We start from the raw sequence: 16,000 nt of genomic DNA, 5'->3' as shown, positions 1-16,000 counted from the left end.
AGCCTAAAGAGCAGATGTTCGAACACAAATACTCAACGCACACCATCCGCAGCCAACAAATCTCTCCCATGGCACCTAACCCAGGTGAGCACCGTACCTCCTCACCACACTGACTTTTCACAGCCTGGGGAATCCATCTCACTGCTGTCCAGGAAATACTCTTGTAAACCAACGACACAAGTGCTAGAGGCCCCTATTGCCAACTGCATGGCCCCTAGTTCCCACGTGCCGGTCTCCAAACCCAGTGGGCATTGTGGGACAGGGAGCAGATCCTCCCTGCTTGCTCTCAGCCTCACAGGAGATCCCTTCTGTGCAGCCTTCTTCAGCATTTACCGCCTCCACCCCTCCAAATTTCCCCAATGGCAAACCAACCCTGTCGTTCTGACAGTGAAACTACCAGTGCCATGGGCCATGGCGGGATTTCAAGGAGAAAAAAGGCACCCATAAATCCTTTCTCACTCTGGAAATCAACTGGGTTTCTCCTCTTGGAGGTACTAACACAGCAAATCTCCAGCCGCTCCCAATCCTCCACCCCCAGCACTCCTCTGAACCTTCCCCAAATCTCTCCCACATGAATCAATCTGAAGGCAAAGCTGGCAAAGCCTTCCAGCACCCACCAACCAACTCCACCATCGTGCTGTCAGGTCCCGCTTCCGTGATGGTCTCTAGGTGCACCAGGAGAGCAGCTCCCAGTATATTCACTGGGAGAGGGGCCACTCAAGTGAGCCCCGTGCTTAGCTGGGGTGAAGGCATCACCTGTAAGGCTGCCCAGCTTTTCGTGGAACAGTGTGGAGTGACCCTGCTTAGCACTGTTCATTTTTCTCTAGCTTGCGAGGTTTGGAGATTGGTTCAGATAAGCGTCCTCAAGCTTGCATGCTTATCTGCGCCATCTCCCAAACGGCTTTGATCTGCAGGATTTGGCTGCAGCTCTCAAAGTTATCTTGAGAAAGCTTGTTCTGGGGAGAGTTGTTCCTCTGATTAACAAGAAAAAGCTTTCTTAGTGGCTTTGAGCACTTTCAGCCCTGGCTGGAATCAGGGAACATAGCAATGTCTGCACACAGAGAGAAGGAAAAAGTCAAGCAAACTTCTCCTTAAAGCTTCACTTGGGCTCAGCTGTCACTTCAGCTAAAATTTGAGGTCAGTTATTTCATCTTGCTTCTTTTTCCCACTGTGTTTAACGCTGTCTCACACCCCCACCACCACGTGGGTCAGTCTGTATATACAGGTTCACGCCTTGCGTTTATGCATGGCTTTACATCATCCGTATCGTATGCAAAACACCTGGGAGGAAAGCTGGCTGGACTGGCCAGGAAACCAAGTCACTAATGGGCTGGGAGAACTACGCAGGGCAAGGGAGAGGGATTTGTCCGGTTGAGGGCAAGTTTTTAAAGATACAATATTGAATTAAATAGCTGAAACAAACAGCCCCTCTCTCAAAACCTCCAGTGAAGGAAACATAAGCCACACGTAAGTACGTGTTAATTGAGTCAGATGCTAATTTTCCAGTTTACCTTCTGCTTGGCCAAAGCTTTAGGAAATATTCGTTGCACTGAAAAGTATCAAATTTAACTCCTGTTCTTGAAAAATGCCAGCGTGGACTTCCCCACTCTCAGGCCATCATCACCCCATGCAAGATTTCTTCCCTGTAGGAACATCGAAGGAGGAGGAGGAAGACGGTATTAAGGAAAAGGAGGAATTACAGAATTAGCAATGAAGTTTATAGTGGGGAAACTACCCCGAACATATCCCGCTGCCCTCACATAAGAGATAAACATGCATTAAAAAAACACTACTCAGGGAGGGGAAAGAAGTGTGAACAGCAAAAATATGTATATGTGTTTTAAATAATTTTTTTAATTGTTGAGGCAGTAATACTTGGTTCATGGAACTGCAATATACAGAGAGGTGAAATAAATAGCTTATATATATATAATATATATAATATAGCTGGTTTTAAAATATTCCCTTATCATTGGTGTACTAGGTCATCTTGTAGTCACTTGAATGTATTTAGCAGCATTCTCCAGAACTGAGCATAATGCAGGATCACGGAGCCGTGACACCTTATGTCGTCAGAAAGGTTACAGAAGATCGATGCGTTGAGAACTCCACGGAAACTCAATCACTGCGGCACACACCATCTTGTCTCGGGCCGGCGTGCAGCAGACAATAAATAGATTACTGCAAAACCGGCACTTTTCGGGGCAGGGTCTCAGTAACTTTGGGAAAGAACTTTGGTTTTCTTTGGTTTTATTTATTTATTTTTAATAATTACTTTTTTTTTTCCTCTGGGGATATGCTTGAAAAGTTGTCCTTTCCAAAAAAGCAAAATAAGCACCTGTGTATCATCAACAACAAGAAGTCAATTTAAATAGAGCAGTTCATTTTCTTTTTCAAGTCACAATAAATCCCTAACAGCTTTTCCCCAGCGTTTGCCATCTAGTCTTTTATTAATTTTTTTTATTTTTATTTTTTTTAAACACAATGTACAAAAATAGAGCTTCTTCCTTATTTTTAATGTAAAAATATTCCTCTGGTGCAGTTTTTTTTTTTTGGGGTTTATTATTGTGACACTGTTTTTGTCTATTTTTAACTGGGGTTGGTGGGTCGTATTCTCTTAGTCCTCTTGGTGACTGTTGTGTACTTGAAAGGTTTCTGTATCTCCACTTGCCCCTTTGGGTACCTCTTCATAAAATGTACATCTTGCTGGTTTTCCCGGGTCTTGGGCCCTTTTCGTGGCCTCCCTTTTTTGGTGAATCCAACATACCAGCCTGAATATTTTGCTGACATCAGTGCCGTATAGTTGTTTTCTAGGACTTTTTCAATGAAGACACACTCCTTGCTGGTACCATCAGGCTGAAAAAGGGAAAAAAAAGAAAAAATTTATTATCCAAATGCAAGCTCAGTGACCAAAACCCAATTTGGCATCAATAAAATCATCACATCTGGACCTTGTTTTTCATTCAAACATTGTTAATAGGAGCAGTAACAAACATCAGCTGAAATAGAAATGATTTAAAAAAAAAAAAAGCATGAAAGCATGAGGTCATCACTTCATTTTTTTAAACACTCCTATCCAAGGAGAGAAAGATTTTTCAAAAAGACAACAGTTAAGTTTACCCAGTCCAGCTCCTTCAACTGCAAGCAAAGCAAGACATTTATCTTTGCTTTTTCCATTAGAAAAGGAGGATGAATTGAACTCATGCCAGGGAAACACCATACTTAATCAGAAAAAATAAAAAGTCAGAATCTCATATGGGCCAAACAACAGTCTTTACCCTTCTACCACTCACTTTTGATATGTTTTCTGAAATACCTTATGGGCTTGCATCCATAACTACCCAAATCCCACCAAAATCATTACAAGCCTTAGTCTAAGCCTTCCCCGCACTTTGAAAACTCTCCCCCGCAGCATCCCAGGCGCAACACCTGGGAAATAAACCACGCGTGGAGCTCTGGGGATGAGCCAGAGGGGTGCCGGAGGCATCGAGGTCCCTGACCCCGCTCCGGTCCCTGGGACCCTGGAGACCCCCGAAGCCAGCGGTTATTTTGAAGCCGCACTGCACGCCCCAGGCTTGGCTCCCACTCGCATCCCCGAGCGACATCAGCAGCGAGAAGGGCCGTTCCCACGCTGGAGCGGCTCCCCAGATGGGACGGCATCCCGCCGGCATCCCGATGCCGCTGCAGCTGGAGGACTATGTGGCAGCAGCGTTCTCAGCCACCAGACCCACCCCAGCTCCGCTGCCAGAGAGGGTGACGCAAGGGCCTGATTTTACACCTCTGCTTGGTTTTCTTGTTTGGAAGAGGGTTTCATTTCTGGTGGCAGAGGGGACGTGGTCCTTCCCCTTTCCCGACCTTTCCATCTCAGCCTAAAAGCAGCCACCCGAAACTCAAGGACCTGGCTTAGGAAGCCGTGTCCCTGAATTACTTTCCTCCTCACAGAGGGAGCCAGGATTAGCACAGAACTGGAGGCCAGAAGCTCCTGAGCATGAGAGCTGCTCCCCAACCACCCTGCAGCAAAACGCCCGCCCTGCCGGGACTCCTTTCCCAATGCAGCTGCTGGGTCGAGATTTTGGCAAACAGGGTTTGGCTCAGCTCGGAGATCTGCACGAACAGACCCAGAACTGGACTTTGAATGCAGCAGCACATGGATCTCGGGCTGGATTCAGGACTCTAATTTACACAGCACACACAGCGCTGGAGGAAGTTGCAGCATCACACAACAGCATCTTTAAGTCCTTCAGCGCAGAGGAAATTCTTCTCACCTATAATCTTCTGCCAGAAAGTATGTTTTGTCCTTTAACTGCTGAGTTACTGGTGCTGCACCCAGAACGTCACACGCCGTTGTGTGCACCGGCACTTTGTTATATGCCTCAAAACATATTAGGGAGTAGGTACGGACTCACTTCAGTCCTGGATGTCGTCTCAGCTCTGGGTGTTTTATGGATTCCGAACACAGATAAGCGCAGTGTGGAGCACCATACAGGACTTAATCTAATGCTCAGCAAAGCCAAAGGAAGGATTTCCATCGTAATACTAGCCCAATCCAACTCCCCCCTGAAGTCAAATAATGAGTTTTTCAGCACTGCAGGCCTATGCCTGCTGCTACACTTACTATTAAATTCTCCCCATCCAAACTAAACACTATCAGACCCTCTCGGTCTTTAGCCATTTCACCCACCCCATCCCTGGGGGGGACAGGAAAGCCACAGCAGTGTGACCAGCACAGCACCTGCAGCGATGCTCAGGGGGTCCTCTGGGCATGACAGCCGGGGCGAGGAGCCCAGCCTCACACACTTACCACCCCTTCCCAAAGGCCTTTTTTCCTGCTTTTTCCTAGAAGCCTTCCTAAGAAGTCCTGCCCAATCCCAGCAGAATTTGGTGCAGTTTGTCGGAAAGGCAGGGGATCACAGGACAGGAGGGAAACCACTGGGGCCGAGCTGGCTCAGGCTTCCCCACACTTCTGATTCCCAAATAACTGTGTACGAGCTACAAACAGAGCTGTGAGACGGGAACCATCAGGTACAACAACCCAAGCTCGAGTCACGCAGGCAACAACAGGGGAAAGGCTTCATCATCGCCAGCCTCCAGGACCAGCCATCCCTCCCTGGCTTAATACCTTTAGCAGAGCTTCAATTCAATCCCTGCAACAATATGTGATGTTTACCCTAAAATCATCAATGCACCATCCTGCCTAAAGGGTTTCATTACCATGGCTCGGTCTCATTAAGAGGGCACGGGAGATCATGGCAACTTCTGCATCAAACATGCTAATCCAGGGTCCCTGTTCCCTATACCTGCCCCCTCTATGGGGGCAAAGCCAGCTCTGCCATAGGACCGGCAATCTCCATCCCAGGCTAGGCACAAAGGCCCTAATTTTATCATCTACAACTGGAAGCTCACAAACACTTTAATGAACAGCAGAACTGGGCAAAGCTCAGTGGTTCCAGTTCCTGGGGGGGTCGTTCTCCGAGCCCTGGGTTTGATCAAAGCCACATGAGTGGGGAAGGGGGAAATCAGTCGACACCACGGGGTTCCACCAGGTTTCAATGGGAAGCCGTAAAACCAGCCCCAGGTTTCTCAGGGCTCAGCCCACTACAAACCTTTCCCCGATGAATGGCGGATTTTTAAACAATACCATGGCTGAGTTTCAAATCCACCCAAACCCAGGTGCTGATGAACCGACCGGATCCATACCGCAGGGGTAGCAGGTAATTGGAAGGGCTGTTTCCCCCACGCTCGTGGAAAGATCCTGGATTTGAGCCCTGACCTTGTTGCTAGGAGAATTAAGGCATTTTCATGCAATTTGGGAGGTTTCCGTTTGTACTGCAATGTCAGTTTCTCATGGAAAATGAAGACTGGAATGAAAAGAAAATGTGTGTGTAGGAGGGGGGAGTTATTCTATTAATAACAAAAAACTATTTACTTATATCTTCAAATTTGCCGACAGAGCCCAAGACGGAGACAGGAGGTGGAGGAATTACAAGGTGCAACTTCAGGCCAACCTCAGGGCTAATTTGAAGTAAACAAGGTGCATGAGACAAAATAACTTCGTTCTGGAAGAGGAAGAGCTAAATGATTTGATAACATGAAATTACAGTAACATTTACAAGTACCTCGAGATAAATCTGGATAAGGACCTCACTTCGCCAAACAGAGAATTCCTGTCCATGGTAAGACACGTCAGAGACAGACAAATGATTTTCAAATACTTACAAGATGATTTTACAGCATCTGTTATAAAACCCAACAGAATCACTCACATGCTTTACCCACGCCATGGAGAGCTGGACCTATGGTAATCTAGCAGAGGAAAAAGCAATTTATAAGGGTTTTCAATAATTTTTAAGTGTCACCTTGTTTTCACCACGCGCCCATCACTTAAGGTCTAATCATGTCCCTATTTAAATGACAGCAAAACACTCATTGGGTCTGTTACCCATCCCCTCGCTCCTCCAAAGAGAGGAGGATGGAAGAGAAAAAGGACATGGCTTTGGCCAAGCATGACTCCTTGCTCCAGCTGCCTGCTCTCCCTTCCCCAGGAGCTCCTAGTGCAAACGCTTGCTGCCGATACTGGGCTGCACCCTCTGCCGCCAACGTCAGCCGGGAGATGCTGCCAAGCCGCATTTCGTATATACTTAGCTGTCAGGATGCACCTTGCAGAGCACTCGCCCTTCAAAACGGGGAGGTTTATGTTTTGAACTGATTCTTTAGAATAAAGAAGAGCTCTTGAAAGCCTCGGAGCTGCGCAGAAACTGCCTGGCCTGGTGTAACGGCACTGCCACGTGGTGGGGAGGACCCGCACCTAGCCCCACATCCCCACCAGCCCCAGAGAGCAGGGTGGGCGCAAGGGCTTTGCAGCCCCGAGGTGTCCCACATGTGCTCGGGAACGAGCTGCTCCCGTGTTTTGCTCACCACCGTCCCACAGGCGGCATCTCCAGCCAAGCTCCCCGCGCAGAGCAGGGCGAGAGCCATTGCAGAGGCACAACCCTGCTCCTGCAAAAGGCATGGGCTCTCTTCAAGTCAGCACCTCCTCGTACGTGTGACGAGCAACCCCCGGATTGCCAATTTTGCCCCAGGGGCTGCTGCCCGGCCATGTGATGAGGCCGTGCCACCACGGAGGTGACAACTTGCAGCTCAGTTCTTTGCAGAGAAATTATTCAGAGCATTTTTTGTTTAAATGCACCACTAACAGCCATGGAAAGACATGGTAGCTGTTAGCCAGATTTCTGACAAATGCCTCTAAAATGCCTGATCTAAAGGTCGTCTTCCACAGAAACCGCTTGGGCATCACCCAGGTCTGCGCAGAGGCGAAGGAAAGCGCAGCGGCGCTGGTAAAGCCCGAGCAGCACGAAGCACAGGCTGCGGCTGAGCATCTCCTGTAAATAATAGCTGGGCAGCAGCCCCAGCCAGAGTGAGTCGCTGCCCAGGGACAAGGCAGCGGACCCGAGTGGTCCCAGTCCCTTTACCGAGCGGGGTTAAGAGCGGCAGCAGCCATCCGAGGCTCCCCCTCCAGAAAGGGATGGCTCAAGTGCGGGACTGTTTATACGCCACCGGCCAACTCCATCCGTGCGCGGCTGAAGCAGCGGAGCCGAAGGAGCTGCGCTGGAGCCAGGGGCTCTCCGAGTGCCCTGAGCTTACCAAGGAGAAGCACCGGATTGTTTGTGCAGAGCATTTGGCGACAGGCTCTCCATATTAAACATGAAACATGTTGAACTGACACTAAAGCAGAATTAAGTGCCAAAGCATTTGCTGCTTCTACAATTACACTCCGGAGCGCTTTGGTGCTCCTGCTCTCCTTTTTTATGACCCAACTTGGTCTTATTGTAGTTTGGCTTTCTTGTTTTAAGTTCTCCAAATGGAAAGGATCAAAGGGCTCTTTGTTGTCGTAGCAGGAGCGCTCCTCCGAGCGAGGCATTCCTGCCACTAACAGCTTGCTGCTCAGGGGGAATTCGCGGCAGCCTCTGTGCCACCAGCCTGAGCCAAAGCATTAGCAGGTGCAGCAGCCGCCTCCGCCTTCTCCCTATTAGCCTGCCACACTAAGCCACCTGAGCAGCTTTTTATGGGAAAGGGAGGCCGGGGCAGGTTTTCTCATTTATGCTTCACAAATCTGGCTCAGTGGGCACCGGCAAATCCAAACTTCACTCGGCTTTTACGGCAACAATAAGCTCACGCAAGCGGCTCGGGGAACACCCCGGCGTGGGGAGAGATGCCTCCAAGACTGAAAGGTTTCCCTGTTTGCAAAGATCAGGGCACAAATTAAGCCCCACGAGTGATGTTGTGTTAAGCTGTTGTTAGCTAAGCTGACGTTAAAACACCTCCCCCCCTTCCTCAAACGATGCCGCAATTAGAAGCTCTCTGGGTAAGGTGACTGAATGCGCTGTTGATGTGCTGCAAATAATAACAAACACCAAACCATACGAAACACGTCTGTGACGACCCAGGAACGCTGGCATGGCACAGAGCACGGCCAGACTCAACCTTTCAAGTGAGAGGGGGATGACTCTCCTGTCCAATTATCACCTTTCTGCAAGTTCAGCCCCCCAGGCTCGAAGTCAAATTGTGGAGATATCAGCCCTTCATACAAGTGGGAGCACTTCCCTCTGCAAGGGAAGCAAGCCCCCTCTTCCTAAAAATCCTGGAGCAGGGAAAGCCACCGCTCAAGCAAAAGGTTTCCAAGAGGTGTATGCACCTAGTTTTTTTGCAAGGAAAAAGCCTGAAAAGAAAACAGACCCTTTCTACACCCCTCCCTCCCCCTCCGCAGACAGACAGACAGACAGAGGGGGTTCCCGAGCAGCGGTACCCCACCGTGCTGGATCTCACACCACCCCCAGGTGCGAGGTACACCCAACTGAGCTCAGCAATTATTTCAAAGGGCGGCTGAAAATTTCCCTCAAACGCTGGCGCTGTTAGATTCAGACACTGCATTATACGGAAGAAATCCTGCCCTGTATTTCCTAAGTTTCGGGGCGGTGACAGCAGGGAAGGCTTGGGTTTTCAGGAGGTGTGTGGCTCAGCGATCCCAGTAAGCCACTCCTGAAGCGTCCCCAGCTGAGGACCAAGGGCTGGTGCACCCAGCAGCACTGATAACCCCTATAAAGCCCCAGAGGTGTTTACACAGCATGTACCTAGTGACCTATGATTTCCAGGAAGCATATTACTTCTCTGTGGTTTTGCACAAGCTCAGCTCAAAGTCAGATGGGCAACGCTCAGAGCCTCCTCCAGACTCACTCCACATGGCTTGGAAAATCCCGAGTGGAAGAAGGTAAGGCAGGAGCTGTGTTAATATCGCGGCTTTTAGCACTGCCGCCTCTCCCGTCACACGTACATCTTTTAAAGGCAGGTCAAAAAGCACGACAACGAGGTGGGTACAGCAGCTGCCAGATCCAGCAGTGCTGTGGGAGACACAACCCCCTCGCAGCACGGCAAGTCCGAGTGCTCTGGCTGCTGGTAAGCTCGGCCCAGCACTTTATAGGCATTATCGGGACAGATCCGTCATAAGCATCCTGATGCTCAGCATCCTGGATTTATGGTAAGGCATCCTGACCACAGAGACACCTCTTGACCCAAATGCACATTCTTGCTCCTACACCGGGCTGTAAATCAGGGAAGCCACATCTATAACTGCCAAGAGTTACTCAGCTTCATGCACGCTTCCTCCGGCTCTCTGGCCTCTGAACCTGCACAATCCTCCGAGGAAAATACTTAGGAGTCATGATGGGCAGTTCAATAAAAGTGTCTGCCTGCGCAGCGGAGAGGTTAATTATGTATACAGGACATCTAAGTGCATTCATGAAGCAGGGGAAGTAATACAAAACCCACGCGGAGGAGATTCTCTGAAGAGAGGGCGCGTCTCCATTCAGAGGCCGAGTTTCAAAGCAGCATTGCCCATGTTTGCACCCAGCTGCCCGTCGCACTGGGGGTACATCCCACCTCTCCTGAAAGCATGTGAAAATGGGCACTGTCTTGCATACGTGGGATGGGACCTACAGGCCGCGCAGAGCCCTGTCCCTGTTTCTGCCAGACACAAGCCGCAAGAACCAAGGAAGGACGAGAATGGCTTAGAATTTTTCTTTCCTTCTACCTTTCATTCAAAAACTCCACTTTTCTAACTAAATCTGTTCCATAACCCTCACACTGCCCTAGAAGAGCATTTTGTCACAGGATAAACAGGAGGATACAGTGATGGAAGGAGTGTTTGTAGGGATGAACCGAGCAAGGCTGAGGCTACGCCAGGACGTGCCTCCTAACCTGCTCCTTCCATCACAGGCACGTGTACTGCCAACAGTACAGCAGGACAGCACATATCCATAATTAGAGCAAACTAGGTTGGCTTCATCTGGAAAGACGTACATTTGGTTAACAGAAATTCCTAACTGCATCTCAGAGAGCTACATGTACTCACTTTTAAATGAACTTTATGAAACCAATAGAAAATTTAGGAAACCTTAATTTAAGTCAAAACTGCAGGCTTCCTGCAACAGGAAGCTACTGCTTCAGGAGATCTGAAACTACAGGCAGGTTTCAGACATGACATCTGAGCAGATCTATGGCATCTACCATTACCTGCACCTACCTGACCCAGTTGCACGTATGCTTCTAGGTGCTAAGTATGGCAAGAGCTGGGAAGGCATTTTTACCATCCCTACAAAGCAGAACTGTTGGTTAAATGCACTGCCAGGGTTTGCTGTGTTTCCTTTTCAAGCAGGCATTTTCAGCCTCCACCAAGACTCCACACGCTAGTCCTGAACTTTCTATAAAAGCCAACTAAGAGCAGCAGCATATTTCATGCAGGCTGAAATTCATAGGGACCTATGCCACTATAGGAAAATTTTTTCAAAAATTGTTTAAAACAGCATGTCTAGATGATTAGTGGGGCAAGAACACAGGACTAGAACAGTTGCTGAGCCCATAGCAGGGGTGGTAAGTCCCAGATTTATACACATTAAACAAACATACACACTGACTTTTTAAGTTATCATTTCAAATGAGTGCAATCTCATTCAGCCGACATTCTGGTAGTGACACCAGTTTCCCTGGGGCAAGTTTAAATCAGTGGAATTTAGGACCAAGAAAGGCCATTGATTGATTGTCTGCAGAATGGTATTAGTTCTCTTCATGTCAAATTATATTACTAAGAAAAAAGAGAAATCCATCATCAAATCAAGTGCCATCCATAAAAAATTATCATCCAGAATTGTTTCAGCCTGTGAATGACAAATTTCCATCTGTATACAACAAACGCAAGGCTTTCAAGACTTGTTCTCCCTTAGGAAAACTTAGTATCTTTAAGTACCCAAAAGACAATGTAAGAAAATGTCAAGAACAAAAAATGTATTTAAGCAAGATCTACTTTGACCTTAAAAATGGTATTGTAATGGCCATATCAAATGGACTATCTTTTGCTACTATTAGAGCATAGGTTTTATCCTCCACTTCAAAATTAGCCTCCATTCTCACTTCATCTCCAAAAACAAATTGAGAGTCAAGTAGAAAAAGTCCTGAAACAGCAGGATCCCCCCTGACTGCGCACCTCAGCTGCATCCACTTGAGGAAGACAAGGCTGCATTGTTTTGTTCCTTGTTGCAAGTAAAATATATCAGTGTATTTGCAAAGTAACATTTAGAAGAAACATTACCCTCATCTTAGAGACACTCAAGACCAACAAAAATTGCACTTGGGAGATAAGATGCTCTGAGGAAAGCAATTAAATTCAACTTAATACTTGTCAGCACAAGATGCATATAGCACACCCTCTCCACCCAAACAGGGTGAGGCATGACCAGGGCTCAGAGATCCCCTCTCAATAATTTTAATTAACATTTAACCTTAGGGAACTGAAATATTCCAACATGACACACAGCTGCAGCCACCAAGAAACACAGGGGACAGGATGTTAGCAGCTTTATGGTGACACTTGCTCCTTGAACACAGAAAGGATTAAATTAAATTATCATGTACCCTTCAAGAAGGTGGTATTTTTCCCCTGGAAGGGGGTATACAGCTTCCAGCCATGGGATAAGAAAAAGATTTAGAAGAGGGCAAGCTTACAACCTTGGTCTGCAATGTGAACCTTGACTTTGCAGAACTCCAGTTTGGGAAAGAATTGATGCTTCTTAGGAATATCCAAAGGAAAATGTGAAGTTTGCTAAAGAGGAATTGCAAGAAATCTGTAAACTTGTTACACAGCTTCTCCAGTGACCAGACACAGCCTGGAGATAAAAGGCCAACACTCACATCCTCAGCTGAGCAACTGCGACTCTCTAGCACAAAACCAGTATCATGAAAAAATTTATTTTTTAAAATGAAAGGATAAGGGACCTTTTGCTTTACTTTAGAGGAAACGCTTAAAGCATTGCAGCTGTGCTGAGAAGCTTAAGTTAACTGGAGATGTTCATATATGGCTAAAAGGTGACTATGGCGACCTCTTGACCACATGGCCTGGCCCATGCAATGATGTATTAAGCACCAGTCCCATCTCGGATGTTCCCACTACGATCCGAAGAAGCCCTCCTTGCAGGATTCACAGCTCATATCATGCACAGATCCCCTACCCAGTTTGGTTAAAGCAAAACCTCCTCTCCTTGCTCAACTTGAGAGGATCAGCATCCATCGCGGGTGCTTAGAAGACTGCAAGAACTGAACGGAGCACAGAAGGACTTAGCATAGACCTTAAATATTCACATTGCTCTTTTAAGATGTTAGGTGATGTCCAACCAACACTGTCACTGTTCTGCCTGGCAAAGCAGCTAAACACAAATCCAACCCCAGCAAAACACTACAAACGTAAACATGCTTAACGACACGCTCCATTTATGAAACCCATGATCCAAATCCATCGGACCACGCAGGTAAACTGTACATACAGCACGAACAACTGATCAGCGAAGGGAAGACGTTGGTAAATGCCTATGTGGTGGCATAAGCCTCTCTCTCCATTCAGTGCCATGAATACCACAGTCTTCTGGCTCAGACAGCCTTCAGGGCTTTGGCATCCAACCTTAGGTGCACACACAGACTCTGTTAAGAATTGATGTAGTTTTAACCATTTGTGAAACAAAGAGGTCTTGTCCATAGAAGCATGTTTCTTCCATCTCCTCAACCTCTTGTACCATGTGAGCTCAAGCACTGCCAGCGTTCCTCAGCTACCCCCATTCTCTCTGCAAACTCTACCATCTCTCCTTCCCAAGTCTTGCAGCCGTTCAGTGTTTATCAGTATCCACCAAACTGCTCTCCCTCTTCTGCACACAGAGCTTCAAAATGACCTCTACGCTCACTGCAACACTGAGATCAGCCACCTACTATCCAACACCACTACAAAACAGCTAAGCTTCTTCCACAAAATTCATTACCCACATTCACATCATTTTCCCCTCTCCTTCCCACCTCCAGAGAAACTTCTGTGCAAAACACTGCTGTAAACAAATCGTCACAAACACAGAACCAGGTCAAGGCCCATTGCTCACAGCAAATATTAACACTGCAAAGGTCCAGTGAGCTCGCACAAACTCCTACCGCTTTGAAGGAACCACTGCGGCATCGGAGCCTATCCACTTTTGTGCCAAGGCAGCCTCAGTGCAACAAACACTGGAAAGTAGTGTCACTGGTCTCAACCATAAACGGCTTCTTGGGAATCATTACACGGCTGTGCCATCCAGAGCGAGGATTCCCGGAAAATCCAGGTAACGCTCGGCATCTGACGGCTGCCTCTGCTCAAGGACAGGAGCTGTTCCAGCTGGGCTCCTGCTGGCCAGGGGTGCAAACCAGCACGGCTGTACCCACCATCGGGCTGCCACAGCTCGTGCCCGTGCTGCTTACAGCTTCACAACGGAGGGCAGAGCCCCCGCAGCCCCTTAGGGAAGGTGCACGATGGGGTCTGGCCAGCTCTCAGCACGTTACACCTACCAAGAAGTAACACGGCAAATTGTTGTGTCCACCTACCCTGAGACTCCGTGATAACCACATCCCTACCACAACACCTAGCAAGCCCTCCTTGGGGAATTCTTCTGACGCATTTCCAGCACTGTAAAAATTTGAAACTGCAACAGATGAACCAGGTGATACAAATTCCACCAGCATGCACAAAAGTTTGAATGCAATGTTTCAGGTTGCCCAGCAATGGGAAAGGAGCAGCTGCAAAGCTGCAGCGTTACCAAAAGCCTCATGATATTTGGGGGCTGAGAATGGAAGAGGGTGATTGCTGATTTTAGCTTCCACTTCTGCTTTTAATTTCATGAGAATCTCAGCTTCTAAGTTTTCAGAACAAGAATCCAAAATTTTTTCCACTAGTTGCAGGAAAAAGTCCGATGAGGTGAATGCAGAAGATTCTAATGGCTCAACTGAAAGAAAACTGGTTTTGTCATCTCATTGCTTTTAAGACCTTTGCAATCCTGCAGGCCCTCATTCAAGACTTTTTGACAATTGAGGCTGGTTTCGGCTCAGGTCCCTGTTCAAAATATGACAGGGTCCAAGGCTGCTTGGCTCCAGTTTCCATTGAAGGCGTTTATTTAGATGACTTAAACTAAAACAAACTCACAGGGGAGCGAAAGCCTAGGAACAGTTCACTTTAAAAAAAAAAAGGACCAATCCCACCCTATATGAAGAACCAGACTGCAGTTCAAAATGAGATCTGAGCGAGATCCAGCAAAAGCCATGTCAAGTTTTGCTTTCACATAAGATGCCAAGTCAGAATAGTTTATGGCTGAACATGTCACGGAGAGATCCGCGAAACGCACGCTATTAAACCCGACACCCCACTAATTCTGGTCGTGTTTTTGTTGCAAATTCAGCATTCAGCCCCAGAAATTGTTAGGTTTTACAAGCCCCTTTCAAGCAACCCAAATACTGTGCAACTCTGGGAAAAATACTGGATAAGCATCAAAACTCTGTGAAACTCAGAGTTCTGCCCCAAACCCAAGAATGCAGTTAGGCATGGTTTTAAATACACAAGCTGAGGAGTGCAAACACCTCATCTACTGCATCAGAGTTTCAAACTGCAAACCTCTGAGTGTCCCTCTGTCCTCACCGCGCACCTCCCAACATCTTTGCAGCACATTTGGCTGTCGGGACAGATGCCGGCACAGGCAGGCACTGGGAAAGCTCGCACCCAAATGCAATGCAGGACTGGGGCACGCAAAGGGCATCAGGCTCGGAGCTCACCCCTGAGTCTCCTTGTCCCAGGCTAACACAGACCCCGGCCTTATGGCAAGGCACTGGTTTCCCACCATCAAAGTTAGCTTTTCAAGAAAGCTCAACCTCAGCCTTGACCAAAGTCAACTGATGAAAAAGCTGGTCCAAGTACACTGATAAGGCTTTGGAGAACCCACCTGGTGTCTCCTACCCAGGTGAGTCTCCTTGTCCTACAAAGGGTGGCTCCCACTGAACCACCAGGAGCTCCTCTAACATAACATGCTCCTTCTCCCGTAAGGCCAGAGGTATTATAAAGGGCCAAGACCACATGGATGGGCCACAGCGAGCGCCTTCACTCTTTGATGCTGTCGGAGTTTTTTTAGCCAACTTTCCTGACTAAACACAAACACGCTTCAAGAAAACCCCTATTTTAAAGCTGTAATGTAAACAACCCCAAATTATTACTATCCCCTAAAGGCTACTGCTGGCAGGCATCAGTGATAAAGCTCTGCCAGAGCAGTCTGGCATCTAGCAACAATTTGTTTGTTGTCCTGCAAAAATACAGAGAGCCTTGCCATATGGTATTAGCAACTTTCTGGTAACATTAAGAAATATATTGGCTTGGAAAGCAGTTATCACACCAGAAAAAATTTTATGTCTGAGAGGCAGGTCTATGCTGTAAGTGGTATCAGCACAGCGGTGCTGGTCGGGGGGTCCAGCAGAGCCATGCCACCTCCAGCCCCTGGCACAGATGACGTGCCCCTGGCACAGCCACACTTCGGCTGGCACAGCTTTTCCTCAGGAGCTGGACCGCGCTCGAGGGCACAAGCTCAGCACTGCTCATCTGTGCTTTGTGAGCACCGGGAGGGCT

At 47.8% G+C, this 16,000-nt stretch overlaps 1 protein-coding gene across 1 annotated transcript in view; it reads right to left on the bottom strand.

Annotated features, from left to right (window-relative positions):
- Positions 1 to 2,556: 2,556 nt before the first annotated feature.
- FGF18 (fibroblast growth factor 18) overlaps positions 2,557 to 16,000 on the bottom strand; it is a 73,082-nt gene continuing 59,638 nt past the window's right edge. The window contains exon 5 of the mRNA XM_010579153.1: positions 2,557 to 2,856. Within this exon, the coding sequence (XP_010577455.1) occupies positions 2,590 to 2,856 (267 nt within the window). The 3' untranslated portion in view covers positions 2,557 to 2,589. The remainder of the gene's footprint in view (positions 2,857 to 16,000) is intronic.

Source organism: Haliaeetus leucocephalus, unplaced genomic scaffold (genome assembly GCF_000737465.1).
Source record: "Haliaeetus leucocephalus isolate CR32 unplaced genomic scaffold, Haliaeetus_leucocephalus-4.0 Scaffold656, whole genome shotgun sequence".
Taxonomy (NCBI): domain Eukaryota; kingdom Metazoa; phylum Chordata; class Aves; order Accipitriformes; family Accipitridae; genus Haliaeetus; species Haliaeetus leucocephalus.
This window is presented reverse-complemented; position numbering and strand designations above follow the sequence as displayed.